General features: G+C 42.3%; 1 protein-coding gene across 7 annotated transcripts in view; it reads right to left on the bottom strand.

Moving 5' to 3' along the window:
- Window positions 1–5,535: 5,535 nt before the first annotated feature.
- SH3PXD2A (SH3 and PX domains 2A) overlaps window positions 5,536–23,848 on the bottom strand; it is a 379,907-nt gene continuing 361,594 nt past the window's right edge. For all 7 annotated transcript variants that reach the window (XM_075935538.2, XM_075935536.2, XM_075935537.2 and 4 more), the window contains 5 exons: window positions 23,711–23,828; window positions 14,987–15,321; window positions 13,118–13,167; window positions 9,429–9,548; window positions 5,536–9,299 (listed from right to left, as the gene is read on the bottom strand). In XM_075935538.2, the coding sequence (XP_075791653.1) occupies window positions 7,407–9,299; window positions 9,429–9,548; window positions 13,118–13,167; window positions 14,987–15,321; window positions 23,711–23,828 (2,516 nt within the window). In that variant the 3' untranslated portion in view covers window positions 5,536–7,406. The remainder of the gene's footprint in view (window positions 9,300–9,428; window positions 9,549–13,117; window positions 13,168–14,986; window positions 15,322–23,710; window positions 23,829–23,848) is intronic.

Raw genomic sequence — 23,848 nt, 5'->3', positions numbered from 1 at the left:
GGAGTCTCAACACAGGACAGCAGTGGCTTATGCTGCAAAAGGACAGGTCTGTAAAACGCCAGTGTGAAGCTTTAAACCAAAGTGTATTTAAATTGCACTCTCCAATGATAATTAAAGCTACCTGAATGCAAGAACAAACTATGAACACACTGTGTGGGACCAGCCCAGCCTCGTGACTCTAAAATGGAAGCGACTAATTTATTCTGCCTATGAGTGTATTGAGCCTGACCCAATAGTCCCCATGGGAAAATTACCCATGGGTCAGCTTTTTATTTCAACAGGAATTTTCCTCCAGAAAGAAAATCAGAACTTGGGCTCCCACAGTGAGGATATTAGTGAAAACAATTTCCCAACCACAACATGCACCCATACATACACACACACCCCATTTACATCATCCCCTCCAAAAAAGAGAGGGATCTAAGTTTGTAATTTCAGATGCAGGTTTCTACGGAAGTCTCGGGATTTGGTTACAAGTTGGGTCTGAGGAGGTGAAGAAACAGCAAATTAGAGACCTGCCTCCAAAGCTTCTGAAGTGGATGAAAAGACTCATGAGCTTCAGAGGACTTAGGATCAGGCCCCGTGTACAGTACTTGATCGGAGATTATAATTAAAACAAAACTGAGATGTATGAATGGACTGAGAAACGTAGGCACTGGGACATGGACGCTAGGGCCATGAAATGTTTAAAAACAAGTCACAGCTCTCCAACATAGCTGCCTTGTTGATCTCTCGGCCACCACCAGAAACAAAACCATAAAATAATTTACACAGACACACATTTGCTCTCAGAGCAAACAATCTGTAACTTAAATGCTGAAGTTATATACAGCAACCCTTCCCCCAGCAGACAGACAATTTCCTGGCTCTTTAAGGGGAGAGCTGGTTTGTGGGATACCAGCCACTAGCAGCAGAACTCCGCTTGATATTAAAGTGTTAAGTACAACCACCTGTGAAGGGGTCATGGTAGGTCACGTTAGCACTTTTCAAATCAGTCTCTTTTGCTTTGAAGATCTGGGGAAGGATATCTGAACTCAAGATATCCCCACCCAGGTTAGAGTAACCTTCAGGCTGTGCGCTCAGGGCCGAACTCTTCATGATACTGGCTTTACTTCAGAGTAACTTGCATGGGTGTTAGTGGAGTTCCTCTTAATATTTGGAAAGCATGAAAAGAGATTCAAGACCTCTCCCTGCAAACTGAAACGAGGTTACTCCATTAGGCTCTTTGTTCCTTTCCGGAAATAAAATCCTTATAGGAGTTCAGAAGAAGACCATCAGACGTGCTCAGTTTTGCTGTTTAAATTCAAAGGACTTGCCTACAATAGCACAAGTTTCTGAAAAGACTAAGTAACCGCAGGGCAACAGTGAACGCGGGTGGAAGAGAAAGAAGGATTGAGTTGCAGTGCAATTTTCCTAAGTACATTAGCCTGGGCAAGGTGAAATGTTCAATGACATCTGGAAGCCCGAAGCTCCAGTTTATAGTTCATTTGAACAAGGTGAAAATTATACAGGTTTTGGAAGGGTATGAGATTTTGTGGTTTATTGGAAACTAGAGCTATTTGGGGTGAAAAGGAATTCGTTTTCCACTCAAAGTAGTCCCCTGGATTGAAAACTTCCTTTTTGAAATTTCTCAATTCAAGAATGTCAACATTTCAGATCCAAAATCTGACAAAACGGATGTTATTTTTGCACCTCAGAATATGAAATCAAAATGTGACCTTTCCCATTGTTTCAAGGCAACGCCTTCAGAAATTTCACAAATAAGTCTCCACAGAGAGACTAGTGACTTAGACAAAACTGGTTTGACAAAAAATGAAGGTTGAAGAATATTTTGCAAGTTACGTGGCCCTATTAATAAACAAAGGACAGGATACTATTGAAACCTAAAGGATAAAAAGTTTTAATCCCTAGCTAAACTTCAGACTATGAAAATTTAGAATGAGAAGTTTGCTGGAAAATTATGTACTGAAAAGACGATTATGTATCGATGATACAAGATTAATGCGTAAAGGGCAGTACTGATTTCACGCATTGTTAAGGGCATTCTTGCTTATTCCATGCATGGCTCTTACAACATGCATGTATAATCCCTGCATTTTTGCTAATAGGTGTTTTGCTTATGAAACAGTCATTCTATAAAAAACCCAACAGTCAACAATCCATATGCACCAGAGCTGTGTTTCCTTCAAACTGACCCGTGGCCTTCCCATTCCGCCAACATTTTCTTAGGAGTGCATGTCTTGAAAATAATTACAGATGTTTCACACTGTGCGCTTCACTCCAAGTCCCGGCTGAGGAGCCTGTTTATTCTGTGAATATTGCACTTATCCACTCATTGGATTTTTTTTCTTGAGAATGCAGAATATTTTGGGGGGGAAGTAACAAAACCATTAGTAAGATACAACATAGCAAAATACGAATTAACAAGGTACTTGAAAAGGTCTAAAATTAAAAAACAAAACAAAAAACAGTACACATTCTAACTCTGTTAATACTAGTAATATGAAAATAATGCTTTACCAAATTCCCTTGTGTTTCTTCTAAATAATAAAAGCAGTAACTTTTTTCTTTAACTGAGGAAAGCAATGAATATATATTACAATAACATATGATGCACTAAGATCTGAAAGTGATTAAAACAATTATATAACGCCTTCGTCAAGATTTACAGCATTACTAAAGAAAGAATCTTTTGAAGACAAAATTATTATTTTAGCTACACCTGTGTAAATGTGGAGTAATTCCATTTATAACATTCAACTATGAGCAAAAGTTAAACTTTAGTTATCCAGTCCTTTCTAAAAATTCAAACCATAATATACTTTTTTTAAAAAGAAAACTTGCAATCAATACATATGAACACACATCCGTACCAGATAGTGTATGCTTAATGTCTTTTTGCAATACAATTGGATTTTACAAAGTATAGTAATTGATACACAGGTATATTAAAATGCATATTTCGCAAGGCATAAAGGTTAAGCCAATTAATAGGAACCATCTTCAAGTGATTAAGGCTAAGAAGTTTTTAAGGCTAAGAAGTTTTTAAAAAGTTAATTTGGAAAGGTTCTTTTCTGGATTAAGAAAACTTTTCAGGCATTATATAAATCTCAATAACGAACTCAGAAGTGCTCATTATTATTAAAGTTGCAGTATACAGCAAGACAATTTCACATTTTTTAATTTGGAATTTGGTATCACTGAAATGCATCTTGGACTTTTGCAGGTTCAATGGGCACATTTTACTTTTTCGAAAGCATGGCTAGATCAAAGCAATTATTTAGCCCAATAGAATGGCAGCACCCATCTCCTTTGACCACAAGAGGGCACTCTGACTCCACAAAATACTTCAGTAGCTCTCCAAATTTCTTTTACTTGTTTCCAGTTAAAAAACAAAAACAAAACAAAACACCCACCACCACCAATTTATATATGTGCTGCTATCAAGTGAGGTTCATACATACATTTAAAAATCGTTCGTGTCAGTTTTGGCTAATTCAGTTAAAATAAATAAAGGGCCATTAACTCTTCCCTCATCTTCTCCTCAGTTGTCCTGCCATTTTTTTGTTCTTTTGCAATCCAATTCTCTTATTTTTTTGGGATGTGTCGGGGCGGGGGGAGAGTTTCCTCTGTCACTTTGTGCAAGATCTTAACAACCAAGAGGGGGAAAGAGCTGGCTACATAGGGAAACAGTGAATTTGACTACACAAAAAAAAGTGCTGTCATCAAAAATAAAACTCAACATCGTCTCTAATTTATTTCAGGTCCAGTGTTTTTTAAGTGGGAGGGAGGGGGAGAGAAGTTGGTTTGGCAACAACAGTACATAGACTAATGTTGCTGCTTTTGTAAAAACATTATGATACCACCACCCCATTCAAGTGAAGCCTAGATCTGAACATTGCTGAATAGCAGGTAATCTGGATCTGACATTCATGTAGTTCCGTTTCATTTCTCCAAGTCTCATTTAAAATCAAATGCATTTATTGTCACTTTGCATTCTGTCGGGCATACGCGTGTATTTTTTTTTTTATGGGGAAGAGGCTGAGTTACAAAGAAGCCGAACTTCTCAGCGCTGTTTCCTTCTTTGAAATCTGAAAGAAGCTTCACAGGAGTAATCAATGGCTGGTGAGCAGAACTAACTGGCGAGAAAATCCCTGCAAGAAACCAGCATTTGCAGGCACTTACTGATATTCTTTTGTACCTTGCTGCTGCAAGTCATTCTATGCTGCAGCCAACTTTGCTGTTGAGAACTGGCTGCGCACAATGTCACAGACAGATTAAACCAAGTCCCTCAATCAGGGCTGAACAAGCAACCTACTGGTTTAAGGTGTAGGGGAAATATTTCATGGACTGGCAGGTGGAGAGGGATGGGGGACAAATGATGTTACAAAGTTTAATAATGGCCCCGATTGCAAAGGCTTGATCCTGGCAGGACCAAGTAGGTCACAGTGGGGTTTGAGCAATTCTGATTCCAGAACCCAGTCTCGGAGGTGTTCAAAGCTACCCGACCCCCAAACATGCAGGAGGATTATATCAAGTCAGCCCCATTGCAGGCTCCAATTACCCCACCAGAGGTCACCCCCACTCCGATTTCTTGTATCTGTGGCCTTTTATTTTTTCTGTTGGATACAATGGGAATATTCCTAAATGGTTTTCTTTCTGATCAGAAGCATGGCTCTCTCAGCAAGAGCACAAATTCACGCTGTTCCGTATTTTGCAAGTTCAGTGGCTCAATGCAGAAGTATTGGGAGCTGTATTTTTTGCCTCCTCGGGAGATGACCTCATGAAAAGTGCTGTCAAAGCAAAACTTTAGCATATTTTTAAATAATTATAAATTAATTTTAATAAATATGTGCTTTTAAAAAATGAACAATTATATACTGCACCTTTAAATAATGCACTTAGTTCACTGTGTTGACTTCCATTTTGGGTTTTTTTATTGTTAAAGTGCATTAATTCAAAATAATGAACCACTTCCGCATCATTATTGTTAAATCAAAACAACACTATACAAGTCACTAAGTTACTACTGTTAGTACTGCAATCTAGCAGATAACTATGTATTGCTCTATTTAATACTGTCCAGCAGAAGAATAGAATACTTCTATTATAACCTCACAACAGCTCCAGCAGTCTTTAGTGACTGCTACCATATTAGTACAACTAAAAATGGAAGAAGCATGAGAGATGGGACTGCAGCGCCTCAGACAGACATCCAGTACGACGTGGTTAACTGGATATATACAAATATATAGTGAAACATAAGGTAGAGAGAGGACTCTACACATTTTGATATGGGCTGTCGTGTAGATACACCTCCCCCTTGTGACTTACGCTGGACACAAGTAGAACACCCTCCCCACCTCACCCACTATTTCTCATGGGTAGAACTTTCAAGAGAGCTCCATTTGCAGCCTTTGATTGCAATGTAATGGTTTTTCAGCTAGCAAAGGGATGTCAATCATGTCAGCTGTAGGCATCTTTCCCTTGAAGTTTTTGTGGTGATTAGTTAAAAAAACAAACAAACAAAAAAAAAGTCAAGAAGAATTTGTAAATTGTGTAATTTTTTTTGGCAGTGAAACACTCCCCTGATAACACATTCGGTACGTGTTATTTTAGGGCCCACCCTCACCCACGTTCCAGCTAACTAAATCATCATACCCTTTACCTTCTCAGTGCCAAATGATAACTGGCATGAAGTTTGGCTGGAAAATAAAAAGGGCAAGTAATACAACAACTCGTGACTTTTTCTCCTTTAAAGCAGAACCCAAAAATGCTGCCTCTTAAGCCGCCAGACATTGATCTTCACTTAAATGGTTAATGAAACCAACAAAAACTGCTAAAAGCAGGACTTGCTCAAATACAGGATGGATTTATAGCGACTGACGCTTACAGTACAAGAGCTGGCTACCTAGGAATAACTCCACAATCCAAGTCCTTTCCAAATGATTGTATATTTTTCCCAAGGCCTTCCTCCTCCCCATGTGTCACATTTCTAAAACACTAAATTTATAAATAACACGAAAGAAAAAGAGGTGGGGAGAAGAGGCAGCTTTTTGGTTAGTCACATTGTATGCCTAATTGCTTTGTTTTTAGAGTTTTTGAGCTTGAAAATTGCATGCATTCTTCGCGGTACAAATATACTTTTTGGATTCAAGTGGGAAACCAATTGCAAAATTGACTCCCATTATAATTTTCATTGAAAGAAAAATGTTTTGGTAAACCAATAAAAAAACCCAGAATGCACAGGAAAAACAAAAACAACTCCCCCAAAATATACAAATTAAAGATTGTGCAGACTGAGTTCAATGGCTTTCCCTCTGCCTTTTTTGTAAACACTGATGTTGCAACCGGTTATGGCTGTTTCTAATGCAATCACTTTATGGGTCCTATGAACATGCTCCAATTTGTATCAGACAGTGAAAATAGGAGTAACACATTTGATTGCTTTTCTTTGAGGCCTTGGGCATTTTGTATATTTAAAAATGGTAACAATTTGGAGAAGCCCAACTCAGGAAAGATAATCAACCTGGATCTCCTGACAGGAGTCACCACACTGAACTTAACAAGGAGTCTTTAAAGTAAGCATTGTTCACAAAATTGTGTCCATAGTCTTGTTTCTGTGATGTGTTTGCAAGCTCCTGATAGCCATACAAGTCTTAGAATACCTGGAGTCTCAACTCAAGAGTTGACAGGAAAAAAAAAAAAAAAAAAAAAAAAAAAGGGCAGCAAGAAAAATCAAACCAAACCAACCCAACCCTCCTAAACATCATTTCTGAGGTTTAGTAATAGTGACAAAACACAGATGAAGTTGGAGACCAAATCTCTCCACGATGAAAAGGCTCCAACGCTGGAACTGACTGTTGAGAAGAGTGAAAAAAAATCTGAGCTTCTAGAAAGGGCTTCAATTTCAGAATCCAATTCCCACTTGCGCTGCACAGTGAAAAGTTGTGAACACACATTCAGAACTTCCGGATATTCCATGCAGAGATGAGGGGAAGGAGAGAGGAAGCAGCAATTCTAAATTGTTTGGCACTAAACTCCCCCCCAACGATTTCCCCAAGTGGAGGCATCAGTTTGTGTATCTCTCGCAAAGGCACACGTTTGGTTTCCTACCATTAACAAGAGGAAAGATGGGCTCTCATACCCTGTTACACAGATTAGCAACATCATCCTCCCAGAAAGGGCATTTGACTATGCTGTTTCTTCTTTTTCTTTATTTCCTTCAGGCCACGTTCATCCCATTAAGCTCTGCAAATGCAGCACACTCTTGTCGTCAGGACAGCTTAATCAGTCCCTTTGCACATACTAGAGCACAGAAATTATTTTGAGGGTATACCAATGTTTTCTTCAGGATGTACCTAGCAGGAACAGTATAAATTAGGGAATTTAGAGATATTGCAACATTAATTTTTTTTCTCCAAATAATTTGAGGGCACCCAGCCTTTAAACGGTTTCCCACCATCCATGATCTGACAGTACCACCAACCATTTGGGTTTCTCTCCAGGACTTCCATGCAGACACCTTCCTGAAACCCTGCTGTTTCCTCATCCCCTTCATAGTCTGCAATGGAAACATAGAGATCCTTGAGATTGTTGTGGATGAACTGGGATTTTTCAATGGGCTTTGGCCGAACCGTGGACACTGGAATTCCATTGCGTTGGGTGGACAGATTGGAGACTGTCTCCAATCCCTCCATGCCCAGTTGATCAGCCTGCTTGGTCTTCAAGTCACCGGGCTGTGACCGCGCACTGCTGAAAGAGGAGTTCCGGCGGACAGCCCTTAGGTGGTCTGTAGTATTTAAGGATTCATTCCTGCGCAAGGAGCATGGCAAATTATTATCCTTCGGGGGTGGGGAGACGAACACAGACTGTGGCCTCACTGCTAACTGTCTCACCCCATTCCTCATTTTCACAGACCCTGAAGTTTTGGAAAAGCCGCCAGGGGGTTTGCTTGGGATGGGGGGCGTTGCTTTTTTGCTCTGGTTGATGGTGTTCAAAGCCTGAACTCTTTTCTCTATCTTCTCCAAGCTATTGGACTTGCTTTCATTTCTTCTGTTCCTGGGCAGCGAGAGGTCAGTCTCTGTGGCTGAGGTTTCTCGTTGTTGGTTATCGGCAAGTACCAGGTAGTGGGAAGGAGCCCACCCTTCCATATCTCCATACTTCATGTACCACCACCCACTGGCTTGCTTTTCCAGCACTTCCACTTCCACTCCTGCTGGGAAGCAGAGTTCAGAATCCTGAACCTTCTGGTAAGAGTCAGTGGTCACATAGAAACATTTTGCATCGTTCTCTTGCTCGGTCTTGGCTGGATGGTTAGAGCAGAAAATGGAATGGGAGGGAGATGTAATGAGATCTGCTGAGCTTCTTCTAAGGGAGTCTTCCTGGTTCTCAGGAGCTATTTGTGGAGAGCTTTCACACTCTTCGCTTTTTGAACCTTTAAGTCCACCTCTGAGCTGCCCAGTTGGCCTCAGCTGACGCCTTAAAGTGCTAATATCCATTATTTCTTGGCCCTGAGAATCTGCCTTATTGAGGAAAGGTTTGGGTCTGACCATGGGCTTTGCTTTGGTGGAAGGGCTCAGTCCAGACTCCTTCTTTGCACTTACTTTTGGCATGCTATGTAGGCCAACATCTGAGGCGGATCTGGGTTTTGTCTCTTCGCTCCTAGAAAAGGGACATTTTCCAAGATCGGGCTGAACACTTTTGTCCGATTTAAGCTTCAGGAGTGATGATTTGGGGGAATTGGAGCATGGAGAGTTTCTTCTGATGAGAGCGAGCGAGGAGCTTTTTTGGGAATCCGAGTCTCCACTAGATTCTTTACATGACAAAGTGTCCTCCACATATGGTCTGAATCCCTCATTTTCATAGATGATCTCTTCTTCGAGGGCAACATCTTCGGAAGACTCGCCAACTCTGAACTTCGCTCTCTGCAGGGATGAGGCAGGGGACGGCTTGTGTGTCTGAAACATACGTTTTTCCAAGGAGCTATCATCTCCATGGCTCTCATTCGACTCGGAGTCAAAACCAAAGGCAGGTACATCATACTCTGGTTCTTCATACTTGAGCTTTTGTGGGGAGTCCTGGGTGTCTCCCGATGAAACAGTCCCAGGAGCTGTTCCTTCTTCAGAGTCTTTTGGTTTACTGGGAGGGGCTGGAGGAGGGACCTTGGGTCGGGTTAGAGTACTAGTTCTTCTGTTTAAATTGGGCTTCTTCCTTTTATCAATGTATGACGCTGGAGCCCACCCTTCTTTCTCTCCAATCTGTACATACCACCAGCCACCAGAGTTCTTATCAATAACCTAAGGGACGATGATCAACACAGCCATTAGTTTGGAGAGTTAACAGAAGAAAGTCATCACTAACATTTGTACAATGCGCGGCCATTAAGAAACATTAGCATTGTGTGTGGCTGCACCATATACACTCACCTCTGCCTTTTGGCCACCGCGAAAGCTTATTCCATCAGAAATACAAGACTGGAATTCTGCAATAGTGTAGTATTCCACTTCCACGGATGGAGGCTCGGGGGGCTTAGGCAACTGGAAGCCCTGTGGCGACAAAGAAAAGTCTTGTTTAGCGAGCAACTAGCAATAAGAGGCTGGAGCATCCGCATGGACTGTTATTTGCCAGCTTCCAGTGGTGCTCAACAAGTGGCATTCCTTTTTCCTGATTTACATCGTAGTACAGGGGTGGGCAAGAGGCTGCCAGCAGGCCAGGTCCAACCCACCTAGCTACTGGGTCACATAATAGAGAAGAAGCTATTTTGTTCAAACCCCTGCCTCATCATTAACCAATTCTGAAAACAATAGGGCAATTTTATTAGCTTCTTTTCAGATCTTGGAGGGGAACAAAGAAAAATTGGAACTGGGTCAAATTCCATTTCTCTAAGCGTTTTTCTCTCTATAGCATCCATGATTAACTTAAGTGCTGCATGAAATGACATGGCTCTTTATTAATAAGCACAGGTCATAGTTGTGATGGAAAAACTGAAGAGCTAAGGACAAAATCAGTTTCTTGCATTAAAAATATGACTTACACATATAGGTCTGAACTGTGAGACAGTTAAGACAGAGATCGCGGCAGCAAGATTCTGAACCAGGAAACTGATGAAAAGCAGCAACATTTTTTCTTAAATACAGCTCCATTGACTTCTAAACCACCCTTGATGTAAGAAACATGCATCATTTTAACTGCAAGGAGGTAGTTTGGCCCAAATATAAACCTTGCCTAGCGATGTTTCAATTCTGAATTTCACCACTGTAAACTTTAAAAAATAGCACGGGATGCAGCAGAATAATGCTTTCAGCTTGGCTTCAGGATGGCTTGAATTAAACTGAGCTAATAGGGAACAGACATACAGGATGCTTCACGTGTGTTTTGTTATCATGGAGTTAATTACAGCATTCCTGCCAAAGTAAAAGACTAATTGAAAATAATTAGTGCAAAGAAAAGAGTCAAGAGGAAACCGATGTAAATATTAACCACACTGAGCTCTCAGTTAAATGTTAAGAGAAGTCTGAGATCACCACATAGGCTAAAAACTAAGAGTTGAATACTACAGAGTGAATTCAAATACACGGCCCTGGTCTGAGCAGAGGACATTTGGTTACAAACAAGTATTTGATTGACATGACTTTTGTTCAGTAGCGTTATGCCTGCCTCAGATTTGGGAGCCAATTCTGCTTTTTAAAAGGTTGGCCCTGAGCAAGCTCAGATGCTAATTGTAGTAATACCTATTCCCTCGCCTAGCATCTGTCCTCCCACAAGTATCAAACAGCCTTAAAAATTAAACAGATGCTGCAGTGTTAATGTAGCCAGCTTGGAGGTAGGGACAGTCTTCAAGGGTTGATTATTGGTCCTTATTGTCACATGTGATTGATGTTAGACTGACCTAGCAATTCAAGGTGGTCTAACACTTTTCATCCAAACTTTTTACACTTAGGCAAATTATATTAAAAAAATGTCCTGAACTGAGACTGCTTCCTACAATTTTTTGTCCATGATAACATGGAAAATGAAGAGGGGCCTATATTCTGGTTTTGTGGTGTCCAAAGTTTCATGAGATTTCATCCCAAGTTGGTCAACATAAGAAAATCGCACTCACATTTGCACAGTTTTCAGAAGAACAGATCTTGAGATTCGGCTGTTTTGTATCTGAATCCTAGATGGATGCTGTGATTAGTGTCTCAACACAGGGTCCTTCATGCGTGTTCATCTCAAAGCATAATGATGAACAACAAAGAGGCGCATAACAGTTCTCAAGTTCCAATGGGAAATGCCAGTCCTGGTGACTTGCTAAAAGCCATTTTCTAATGAGATGTCCATCTCAGTCATGGAGGAAGAAAGGGGGACATCTATACATCCTATTTATGGTCTTGTATTTGGAGCTTTTCATTGTTGGTCTTTATGCCGCTTTTTAAAGAGGAAGGATTCAAACATACCCAGTTTACACAATGCACCCAAAATGCTATGCATGGTTTTGAAATATGCCACAATTCCAACAAGATGTAGCTGGCTAGTGAAGTGTCATGGCTGTTACTTACAGTTGGGAACAGAAGTCGTATTACACCCTTGCCCCCCAGTGGTAGTATGTGAGCTAGTTACCATTAAATGGCTAGCTACAGTATTATCCCTTCAAAGATTAAGACTATTCTACTCAATGATTAAAGCTTAATTATTAGTAGCCCATTTGGTCCCAACAAAAGTTATGGGAACAAAGCACCACATCATCAATATTATATATTAAACTTTGAACACTTTACATGTGAAAAATAGTATTCTACACAACATTACTAAACTTGTATTAAAAGTTGTCCCTAGGTGTGAAGTGCCCCAAAACAAAAATAGAGATCATGAAGTGCTTCATAACATGGCTTCTCCCATGCATTCCAGTTTCTCACCTCTCTAAGTGGAGTTATTTTAAGTGATCGCTGCACTTTAATAGTTACAAATAAAGAGAGAAGTCACACAATCAAGAACAGCGCTTGAGGCAACATTTTCCAGAACATGCACTGACTCACAAGCATGAATGCTGGGCAAATTCCAGAATGTGCATCTTGTTTTCTATTAGGTGCAGTGTGTTTAAGAACACAAGAGCAGCCATATTGTTCAGACCAAGGTCCATCTAACACACTCCTGTCTTACAGTGGCCAATGCCAGATGCCCCAGAGCAGGCCTGGGCAAAATACAGCCTGTGGACCATATCTGGCCTGCCAAGCCACCGGATCTAGCCCACAGAGGTAGAGATGAGCCCCAGGCAGGCTCCTCTGCTTGCCCCCGCAACCCCGAGCAGTGCTCAGAAATGCAGCTGTCGGGCTTCCTTTCGGTTTCAAAACTGGAGCGGATGGGGGGGAGGGGGGAGTTTCAAGAGCCACCCCACCCCCAGCATAATCCCATTGGCTGGTTTCTGACTAGAAACCAGCCAACAGGAGCCGCTTGTTTGAATAACAGGCAGCCAAGAAGAACCAGGCCCCCTCTCCTCCGCTCAGTTATTCAATGGCACATGGCCAGGCAAGCAGGCAGGCTGGTTGAGAAACGATTTAAACTCTGCAAGCCTTAGCTTTGCAGGCAGGCAAGTTTGGCAGCTGGCAAGTAAGTCTCTTGGCCACAGCCTGCTTCTGGCCCCCCATGCCCTTTCCTGCCCCAACCCTCAACTTTTTGCCACTCATACCCAAACCCTATCCCCCTTTTACACCCAGACCACCTCCCAGATCTGGCACCCCAATCTCCTGCCCTAGATCACAGTCCCCTCCTACCCTAGGTCACATCCCAAACCCCTGCACTCCAGTCCCCTGCCCTAGGTCACAACCACCTTCTTCTCCCAGACTCCAATCTCCCTCCTGCAGCCCAATTCCTTACCCCAAGCTCCCCTCTGCACCCAACCTCCATATCTCCTCCATTAATATCATGGAAGAATGTGACCCAAAATCTTGGAGTGCCCCCCCCCCTCAAAAATTACTGCCCGCCCCACCCCAGAGGGAGGTAACAGAACAGGTAATCAAGTAACCAAAAAAATCTCCTCAGAAGCCTTGTGTACTGGGTGAGGGGGACAGGGTTCCTTTAAATATTTTGTCTACGTGACAGAGGTAGTAGTTAAATATAAAAAGAAAACACAAACCAGACTGGATTCTCTCCGAGGTGGAGGCCTAGTTCTTAGATTTGGAGAGCCTATGGGGAAAAAAAGTTTTGAAAGTTAATTTTTTTAGCTTTGTAAGTTGTGCTAAGCAAAATCCTTCTAAAGCTGCCAACTGTCCTAGATAACTAAATTAGGACTTGCGGTTAGAAAATTCCATTATTTGCCATGATCAAGATATTTCCAATAGTATAGAAAAGTAAAAGAACACTGAAAACTTTCTAATTTATACTGGAAATAAATTGCTAAGCTTACTTCAGTAGTCTCCAAAGGCTACCAGTGTACAAATTTTAAAAACCGGTGGGCTATATTCTCTCCTGAAATAACACCATTGACTTCACAGGACTTGGACCAGCAGAGAAATTGGCTCAGTGTTCAGGTTTTTCAATAGTAAAAGGAATCCATTAGAACAAGAACATTAATGCAGCCGACTCAGTCACAGTGTATCAAAGCTCTCTGCAAAGGCTGGTTGCGCCATCAGCCCCATCTCACAGAGGAGGCAGCAGACACACAACAGCTGGGGTGACTGGCCTCACAGGAACAGTAGGCAAATGGAGGAGTGACCAACGGAATCCAGGTGTTCCAATGCCCAGTTATCTGCTCTGGTCACCAGAGGGGCACTTTAATACAGAGGTTAGTACTCAGAGGTCTCATTTTACAGCCTACTCTGAGGGGAAAAAAACCCAGCAGATTTGTTCTAGGAATCAGAATTCTGAAGTTTGCACAAGTTCCTCTACCACACCGAGGCCTGTGGTTGGTGTGGTGAAGCAGAACTCGTTCTCCAGAATCAGTGCAACTTGGAACCGACACCTACTACAAACACGGGTCCTGAAATTACATCTAAATCCCCGTGAGCAGACTCCTTTCACTCGCACAGAAGCCTGCTGATGTACACATTCATTCTTGCACACACCTGCATCTGTAGCATTGTCACTAGCCCAGAGGTTCTCATATGCCTGCATTCTGTGGACTGCCCATGTGAATGAGCTTCCCGGCAGGTGAAGCAACAGATGCTTGTAGGCCATGCAGTAAAAAGGGCAGCCCTTGATTGAGAACATGCTGTAGATCAGTGTGTCTCAACCAGTGGTACAAGTACCCTTAGGGGTACTCGAGAGAAGTCTGGGGGGGTACGTCAACTGAAATTTGGAGAAAACGGGTTTTAAGTTTTACTGCGCTTTCTTATTTTTGTACCTTTTACATCCCAAAAATTTCGTCGCCTGCCTGGCTACGATTAAGTTTAAACAAATGTGTTGCAATGGTAGAAAAAAAAATTGTGTATCTGAAAACTGTAGGTACTGGGGGTACTTTTTTCATAAAAAAGGCTGAGAAACACTGCTCTAGAGGGGCAACCAAGGCTAGCAAGCAGGCTGCATGAGTGGCCCTCCATCTCAGTAGATTGCAAGCTTGTTGCGACAGACTGTCTCCTGGGACAGGGCAGCTTTGCCGACTGCTGTTGCGTACCTAGAATTTGCAGGGGTGGCAACAACCATAGCAGCACTGTGACCGGATGCAGAGGGAGCACGTGGCTCTTACAATGTTGTGTGCAATCAGCCCCGCATCTCATTTCCCGTGCCCTCGCTTTACATGCGTGCCACTTCAGTAATACCAGTAGGGGAAGAAGGGAGGGGGGGAAACGAAAAAAAAAAAAAACCCTGTGCAGACAAAAGCAGCAGAACCTGGCAACCCTGCGAGCAGGTAACAGTAAACAAAAGGTCTCCTGGACCCCACACACAATCCCAAGGGGTTTCAGGCTACCCACCACTTCTCTATACTCAACTCATTCCCTACACTAGTTCAGCATGGGCCCCCTGAGCAAACCCCCATGCACAGATCAACAATACATTCTGGTCTTACTGATTTGAGCTCTTTGTGGTGCAATCCTCGCTACAGCAGGAGATCCCTGAGTCAGTTTTGAAGCCTGCTTGTCGGGGGTCATCATCGCATTGCCGTTCGAGTCGTTGCAGAGGATGGGCAAGCTGATTTCTTTCTTCGCAACGTGGGACTCTGCCATTTCGTTATCTGCTTGGGTTTCCTTGTCACTGGAGGGTTTCTTGTTCAGTAGGTTACTGATCTCCATGATGTTGCCTATAATTTCCACTGGCCCAGTTAAGTTCTTTTTCCTAGAGGGAAGATCATCTTTAGCCTTCTTCAGATACGATGCTGGGGCCCAGCCTTCTTTACCTAGATGTCTGTGCATATGAAAAGAAAAGATCATTACCTTGTGGAACAGCTTCTGTAGTCCTTCCAGATACAACGGATCAGGCAAAAAATGGTGCAGACAGCATCTTAGCACCATAAGTTGGGTTTTGTCATGGTTTTGTCGTCTGAATTCATCTACTTTCTATACAACTGGATTTGCACCAATTCCATAGAGAGAAACACCTACAAGATCTACATAGAGCATTCATAAAACTAAAATACCAACCCGGAGAAGTGGAAAAAAAAAAAAAAAGATCGACAGAGCCAAAAAAGTACCCAGACATGAACTATTTCAAGACAGGCCAAAGAGAGAACAGAATTCCATTTGTCATCACCTACAGTCCACAACTGAAACCCCTCCAATGCATTATCCACAATCTACAACCTATCCTGGAAAATGACCCCTCACTCTTAGGGTATGTCTACACTACCACCCTAGTTCGAACTAGGGTGGTTAATGTAGGCAACCAGAGTTGCAAATGAAGCCCGGGATTTGAATTTCCTGGGCTTCATTTGCATGTTGCCAGGCACCACCATTTTTAAATGTCTGCTAATTCAGACTCCGTGCCCACGGCTACACGTGGCACGAACTAGGTAGTTCGGAATAGGCTTCCTATTCCGAACTATCTATACACCTCATTCCACAAGGAGTACAGGTAGTTCGGAATAGGAAGCCTATTCCGAACTACCTAGTTCGTGCCACGTGTAGCCGTGGGCACGGAGTCTGAACTAGCAGACATTTAAAAATGGCGGTGCCTGGCAACATGCAAATGAAGCCCAGGAAATTCAAATCCCGGGCTTCATTTGCAACTCTGGTTGCCTACATTAACCACCCTAGTTCGAACTAGGGTGGTAGTGTAGACATACCCTTAGAGACCTTGGGGGAAAAGGCCAACCCTCACCTACAAGCAACCCCTAACCTCACACATTCTTTCCAATAACCATGCAACACACCTCCATCATAATCATCCCAGAACCCACCTCTGCAATCAGCCCCAGTACCAGCTCTGCCCACACACCTACAACAGTGATTTCATCACTGGAGCCAACCACATCAGCTACCACATCAGAGGCTCATTTAACTGCACGTCCACTAATGTGATCTATGCCATTAAATGCCAGCAAGGCCCAACTGCCATGTATATTGGCCAAACAGGACAGTCTCTATAGGACAGTCTCTACACAAATCAGATATCTGAAAAAACAACACTTTAATCTGCCTGGACACTCATTAATGGATCTCCAAGTCACCGTTTTGTTTCAGGCCAATTCCACAAGCCAAATACACAGAGAAGGATTTGAATGTAACTTCATTTACAAGTTTAATTCTTATGCAAATGGCGTGAACAAGGACATTTGCTGGCTGACAACTTACTAAACAACCAACGGGCTAATACAAATAGTTACAACAGGCCGATAAGAACAATTTACTCAGTCTTTTTTTTTTCTCCTCCCCCCTCTCCCTTCCCTTATTTATTCTTGGATCTGGACTTCTAATACTCCGGTCACCTGACAAAGTGGGTTGCACCCACAAAAGTTCATGATACCATCCACATGTTTTGTTAGTCTTTAAGGTGCTATTAATCTATTTAAGTTTTTCCTACTTTCTATACTTAGTCACCTCAAAGTCCACTTAATTAGCACGGAACAAGGAGTCATTTTAACAGAAGTTACACCTCTTGTTTCAAGAGCACCCTAAGGCTAGGTCTAGACTCGCTGCTTCTTGCGCAAGTAATATGCAAATGAGGCTAAGCGTGGAATGTCGCCGAGCCTCATTTGCAATCCTAATGAGCCACATTTTTTTCAGACGAGGCTCTTGCGCAAGAAGGAGCATCTACACTGCCCCTTCTTGCGCAAGGAAAAACCCGCTTGCGCAATGCCGTTCTTCCTGAAAAGTAATAGGTGTAATGGCATTGCGCAAGAGGGTTTTTCTTTACATCCCTGACCCAGTGTGAATGCCTCTTATTGACAGCAGGCAAGAGCTATGGCCTGACCTCATGCCATCGTAGAAGTGGAGAAATTATTTGATTAGAACAAAATTCAATGTGAAAACCTGATTTAAATTAAAAAAAAAAAAGTAAATCTGGGACTATTTGAAGGACTCTTTATTAAAAGCTGAACCTAGACCAAATACGATATGTAGTCCAGGCGCATACAGCTGAACGCTCACTCTTTCCCAGGCTGAAATTTGTCATTCTTCCACAGCTGGCCTTTTGGGAAAGTTTTTTTTAAAACTCTTACTATTCTGACACTTCATCAGCAATTGCAGATTACAGTCAGGCTCCGGGGAGGACTACAGGGATAACTCTGATTTCCCTAGTGAAACCCTAACTTACTCCAGAATAAATCAGTGAAGCCCCTGTCTCTTTAATCTCCCAAAGTACCTGGGGTGGGCACGTGAACTGTAAGTGGGAATGCAGGCACCGTTAGATTCCCAGTGCTCAGGAAATTTGCAGGAAATAAAAAAAGGTTAAAGTGGCAGGGCTCTGAGGTTTCCATCACAAAAAATGGAGACTTGCAGGAAAGAAAAGGCAGCGTCTGGAAAAATATAAAGGAGAGTTAAGTAATCCTTAAGTGAACTTTGACACGAAGAATCAGATTAGCTGAGGTTTCTTTAAGGCTATTGGGTTTATTCTGTTCTCATTCATTGTCAAAACACTGATTAATTTCATTAGGAGTCCTGAGGAGGAATCAAGTGGAGAATGTGTCATTATCTAAAATGGTTTGCTTTGAGACTACTACAAAAAGCTGTATTTACACGATTTAGCAGAAGGTTTACCACCAATCCCTACCAGCCAGCTCAATCTAAGGCTTCAAAAGACTTAGTTTTGTAAGGGATTGCATCCTCAAGAGAGACAAGTAAAGCCAAGGCCTGCTCTCCATATCTGTAACTCAGACACTTCCATGACTCAATTATTGCTGTTTGCTGCAGTATTTTTGGACAGTGACAATAGATACACCCTCCTGCTTCTGCTATACAGGAGTAAAAATCTAGGGCCATGCAATCCAGTCCCGGCTTTGTAACATTTCAGCATGCAGCAATAATGATCCTTCACTAGGGCCACAGTCAGCTACAGCACAAGATCTGGAAACAATATTTTGACATACTGTGCTCCCTGAAGTAGCCAATATTAAAAACCATACAAGGGAGTCTTAGACAGCTGCTAGCTCCATGTATGAATTGAAAACAGCAGTGTGAAGGCACCAGGCGCTATTGGATTCTCACCGACGGGGAATTCCTGAAATTTGGTGCATGACAGACCTTGGAGTTCTCTCCCTGCCCTCATTCTCCCCATCAATTAGAGTAATCCTATTTCATGTCAAGGAAGGACAGAGGTAGTTCTCTTTGGAGCAGGTCTTAACTGATCTCAGCAGGCACAAAATATCACAAAAGTAACAGTCCGGGCACCTGCTAAGTCTCTTGTAAACAGCAAGACGTGGTCATAAGCAACCCTCTCCTAACACTCCATCACACTCCTGCGCTGAAATAGCCCCAGTGGGGAGACCCAGGACCAAAATTCACACACTGGAAAACATCCAGAGCCAAATGTCCTGGCTTAGGCCTGTCTTCATAATGAGTGTGATTTGGATCTGAATTTTATGATTGGGCCCTTTTCTATCCCTCCCCATAAGTGTTTTGAACAGAAAGCCCCTGGGTAGGATTAATATGCATTCCCTGGTATTCTGAAGATTTCAAAATATCTGAAGTTCCTGTTACTTACTTGGGAGTTATGTCAAACTTGGGAGTTATGTCAAACTATTCTGTCTGACTGATTTCAAATGTCGCTCATGTTACTAAATCAAGTAAGAGTATGAATTGCATAGATCTTAATCCACACAGGACTACAAGTGTTCACATTTTTTCAAATCAGAAAGGTAGCAGTAATGGATAAAGACTCTATGCTGGTTTGTTCATTTTACTATCTGACATTTTTGGGTTGCCAAATGAATTCCATTTGGCTCCGATTGCTTTAGTGACCTTATAACATTTCTATCTATGGCAGCCACTTTTAAACCACACAAAACTACTGACCATCTCGCTGCTGGCTGCAGTTTGCCCCAATTCAACATTAAGAAGTAGATGCAGTGCGGAGACCATTCTAATGAGAAGTAATATGCAATAGTCACCATCAGCAATGACCTCCAAGTACATAGGCCAAGTAGGACAGGAATTTGGTACAGCTGCAACCAATATTGTGCCCTTCCATCGGAGAAGCCCAAACCGTTTCACAAACTTGAATGGATTCAGCTTTTGTTAGAGATCACTCATTCTCCCCCTCTCAGGCAGGGTAACCAGGCAAGAAGATTAAATATCCTCACTGAACTCCCATAGGAATATCCAGGAATAAAACCCAGATCACTTGGTTCTCCTGCAAGGTCTATAATGCAGCCGGGAGGTACGAGTGCAGCACCAGCTGGTGTACCTGATCTAGCTTTGATCTCTGGGGCTACGTCTACACAAGTAGTTTTCCTCAGCAAAAAATATGCTAATGAGGGATTCATTTGCATGAGTCATGATCTCATTTGCATATTTTCTGCCAATCCGTTTTTGCACTGGGGTTTTTGCACAAAAACAAGCAGTGTGGACATTTTCTTTTTGAGCAAAAACCCCTTTTTCCATATGATCAGTATACCTCTTTTTGGGGCATAAGGATCTTGTGGAAAAAGAGGGTTTTTGCACAAGGAGAAAACGTCCACACTGTGCGCAAAAACCCCAGCGCAAAAACGGATCAGCAGAAAATATGCAAATGAGATCACGACTCATGCAAAAGAGTCCCTCATTAGCATATTTTTGGCAGAGAAAACTCTTAGTGTAGCTGTAGCCTGGAAGGATTGTCAGGGTGGGAGGATTAGGTAGGCAGCACAAGTGACGCTAGCCATTGGAGTTCATTCCGGGGTCCTTGGCAGGCTTGTACTTCGGTGCCGAGTGACGATACCACTCATACTGCATCACCTTCACAGCCACTTTTCAGCCTGCATGGTTACCTGCCCTTCAGTGGCACCTCCCACCCGCACTGCAGGGAAACCCTCAGCCACGGGCCTTCCCGTCAATTTGCCATCTGTCACAGGCACGTCTAATCTTACTCGATTTTCCTTCCATCGGCATTTCAGTTTACAGCCTAGCAAACTGCCTTGCGTGCGCGAGGGGTTTAATGTTCATTCTAGTCCTGGAAATCAAAGGCAGGCCAGTTATTAAAACCTTGATCAGTAACTTGCATGTCAAAAGACCGTGACAACCCTTATCTGTCAGCATGAGAACAGCTCCAAGGCTTTCCAGATATAACCGATATAAAGCAGCAGCTGAATAACTGACTGTAACTTCAGCTATTAAGTGTGTAATATGATCACGGAGGCGAGTGACAGCAATCCATGGCTGAACCCAATCAAGAGGTAATGAAGATTCCAGCTCAGTCTTCAACACATCAAAAATTAAGTGCCTCTCAAGTTACAACATGAAAGAGGGGAAAGGAAGGAGAAGAAATATAAGGTGTTTCAATGCAACAGGGATTGAAATACAGTTGTAGGGTTACAGGGTTAGGGGCATTGATTTGGCTTCAGAGTCAAAACCCCTTTTTCATTTTAATGTACATGAAGAAAAAAAAAGTCAGATTCAAGCCATAGGAATGTTAAAAAAAAAAAAAAAAAAAAATCAAGAGAGCCTCTGTGTGTCTGAGCTTTGGTTCCCTTAACATCTGCTTTCCAGCTTCAGAGCACTGGAATTACTCCAGGGGGAAGCAAACTGGAGGGAAAAAAGAGAAAGACAGGAAATGAGGATCAGCACATGGCCAGGAATTTTGGGAAATTACATATTTAAGGTGGAGCTTGTTAACATCTTTAAGGTAGACCTGGTTAAAAATAAAAATCCAACAACAACGGTCTGAAAACTTTAATACACGTATTGCGTCCGTATTTCCAATGGAACAGATTAAATGGCAACCGGATTTATACGGACCTCACCTACTTTGGTCCCTGCAGGACAAAATAAGGAGCATTTCAATGTAACTAGCTAAACACCTGGACTGAGGTATTGCTGAATACTAGGGTGGCGTTGCTCAAGCAGTGCTACAAGTGTTCTTAAAAGCCTTTACAATGTTTTAAATCAATGTGTGAAGTTGATGAAGGCTTTTAGTGTAAGAGTCCTCAAAGAAATCCTTTTTACCCCATACTGTACCTACGCCGTGGCTAGTGGCAGGGAGAGGTTCGCAATGCTCTTCCAAATAGTATCTCATTGAGAGAGGGCTTGACTCCTTGGGCTCGGATACAAGCTGCCAAACCAGGGAATAGTTTGGCATTAACAGTAGTTATGTGGCTACTAAGTCCCCCATATCCCAAACACTTCAAATTCGAAATGCTGTGTCTCCAAACAGGATCTGCATAACCAAGAAGAGACACAGATTGCAAAATATGGATCATACTGAGCATCCTCAACTCACTGATTTCTACAGGAATCACGAACATAAAACCTTCCAGGATTGGATCCTTGGTCTGAAAGTGCAATTAAAACCCATCAAAAGATGCTAGCTTGGGCCTAAAGACAGGTCTGCTGGGAAAAGTTCAAGTAAAAAGTTCTGCTGGAAAAAGTAATAAGGAGTCTTCCCTTTTTGTCCAAGTTAAGTGTGCCCACTCGACATTACACAAAAGAGTAACCCCACACAATTTTGAAGCACAAAAGAGATCCAGATGCTTGCAGAATTGTTATTTATGAAGATGAAAAGAATCCTACAACAAACCAGCATGTTTTGTTCTTCAATCTTCAAAGTTGGACTCAAGTCATGTGAATGATTAATAGGGTGGAAAAAATTGTGACCTGACCAATGTCTAGAGCTCGTTCGCTCCTGCAAGACTTTAGTTAATTAGCCTCCTTGTTAGGAAGAATCTAAGGGTACGTCTAGACTACCGCGTTTTGTCGACGGAAGTTTTGTTGACAGAAACTGTCGACAAAACTTCCATCGACAATTTGCGTCCAGACACATGGAGTTCTGTCGACAAAGCAAGCCGCTTTGTCGACAGAACTCCGTAGTCTGGACGCAGTGTTACAGGCAATAACACCTTCTGTTGACAGAGTTCTGTCGACAGAAAGTGTTATGCCTCGTAAAATGAGGTATACCAGCGTCGACAAAACCGCGGAGTTCTGTCGACGTTATGTCTACAGAACTCCGTGGTAGTGTAGACGCTGGTATTGTTTTGTCGACAAAAGTCCACTTTTGTCGACAAAACTAGGTAGTCTAGACACACCCAAAGAGATACAAAACTAACATGTTTATCATGCATGAAGCACTAAAATGTGGGTTCCGACTGTACTTTCTCAATCAGAATTCATATAGTTTCCTGTTATAAACCGAGCAGACTCCAATTAGAAAAGCAAACAAAAATCTAGTAGAGGCAAAAAGATGAACAGAAAGGCTAGATCTCATGAATTACAAAGTTCTCTTTAACCGTCTTTCTGTGTCTATTGTCTATTTAAATCAATAGGAATGGTCCTACACAACACTCACAAGCTGACACCCCAAACTTTACAGTCATGCGCAAAGACCTGTGTCATGATTAGGGCATGAGAGTACCGGTGGCTTTTTAAACCTGTATCAAGAGCCCATTCTTGACAAGTATTGATCCAAATACATTAAATCTCTATCCAAGAAATGCCTAAGCCATGGTGTCATACTCTTTTCAAGGGAGTTTGGCAGTCATAAGGGAAAACTGCAGCTATTTTCAGAACTGCACATCCAATTTGCATGCATATCTCTATCTGTTTGTGGCATACAGGTTACAATTGCATACAAGGACTATCTTGGAGATGCAAAGAACTCTGAAAGTCTGGCCCTGTAGGATTTTACCATTATTTGAAGTCTCATGAATGCATCAGTCTCCACAATAATTTATTCTGCACTCAATGGGCTGATCACCCAAACCCGTTTAAGGAAAAGAAAAAAGCTGCCCCAAGCTACCTGACTCCAAACAGCAACCTTCCAGCATTAGTAAAACTGGATTCGCCAAATACTTTGCAGAAAGACACACAGACTCAAAAAATAGCCAGCTGCACACACATTACAATGATCCATTGTAGGAGAGAAGTGCCATTTGCTGACTGGGATATGGGTTTTTAATTTGAAATCTAAAAAGACAAGACTTTCCTATCAAAATATTTCAGGTCTACAGACTTCACAGCCCATGTTCCTCACTGCAATCAATACTGCACATGGTGTATTGGTCTTCTGTAGCTTTCCTCTGCACTTCTGCCTAGCATGCCTTCTGGTTACTAACTCAGGTTTTCTTCTCTCGACAGAGAATGTTACATGATGCGGATGTGGAACTAATTATCAAAAGGCCCAAAGATCGTAAGTGCTGTAATAAATTTGCCTGCAGGAAAAAACTTTTTACCTTATGTACCACCATCCTTCCAGGTTCTTCTGGATGACCTCCACGGTGACCCCTTTTTCAAACCCAATCTCGTCCTTCCCTTGGCTGGTGTACGGTTGGATTGTGACATATTTCTCTTCTAGCAGAGGGAGAAAAAGA

Source organism: Pelodiscus sinensis, chromosome 8 (genome assembly GCF_052426305.1).
Source record: "Pelodiscus sinensis isolate ZL-2025 chromosome 8, ASM5242630v1, whole genome shotgun sequence".
NCBI classification, from domain to species: Eukaryota; Metazoa; Chordata; order Testudines; family Trionychidae; genus Pelodiscus; species Pelodiscus sinensis.
The sequence above is the reverse complement of the archived record's forward strand: the minus strand, read 5'-3'. Positions and strand labels throughout refer to the sequence as shown.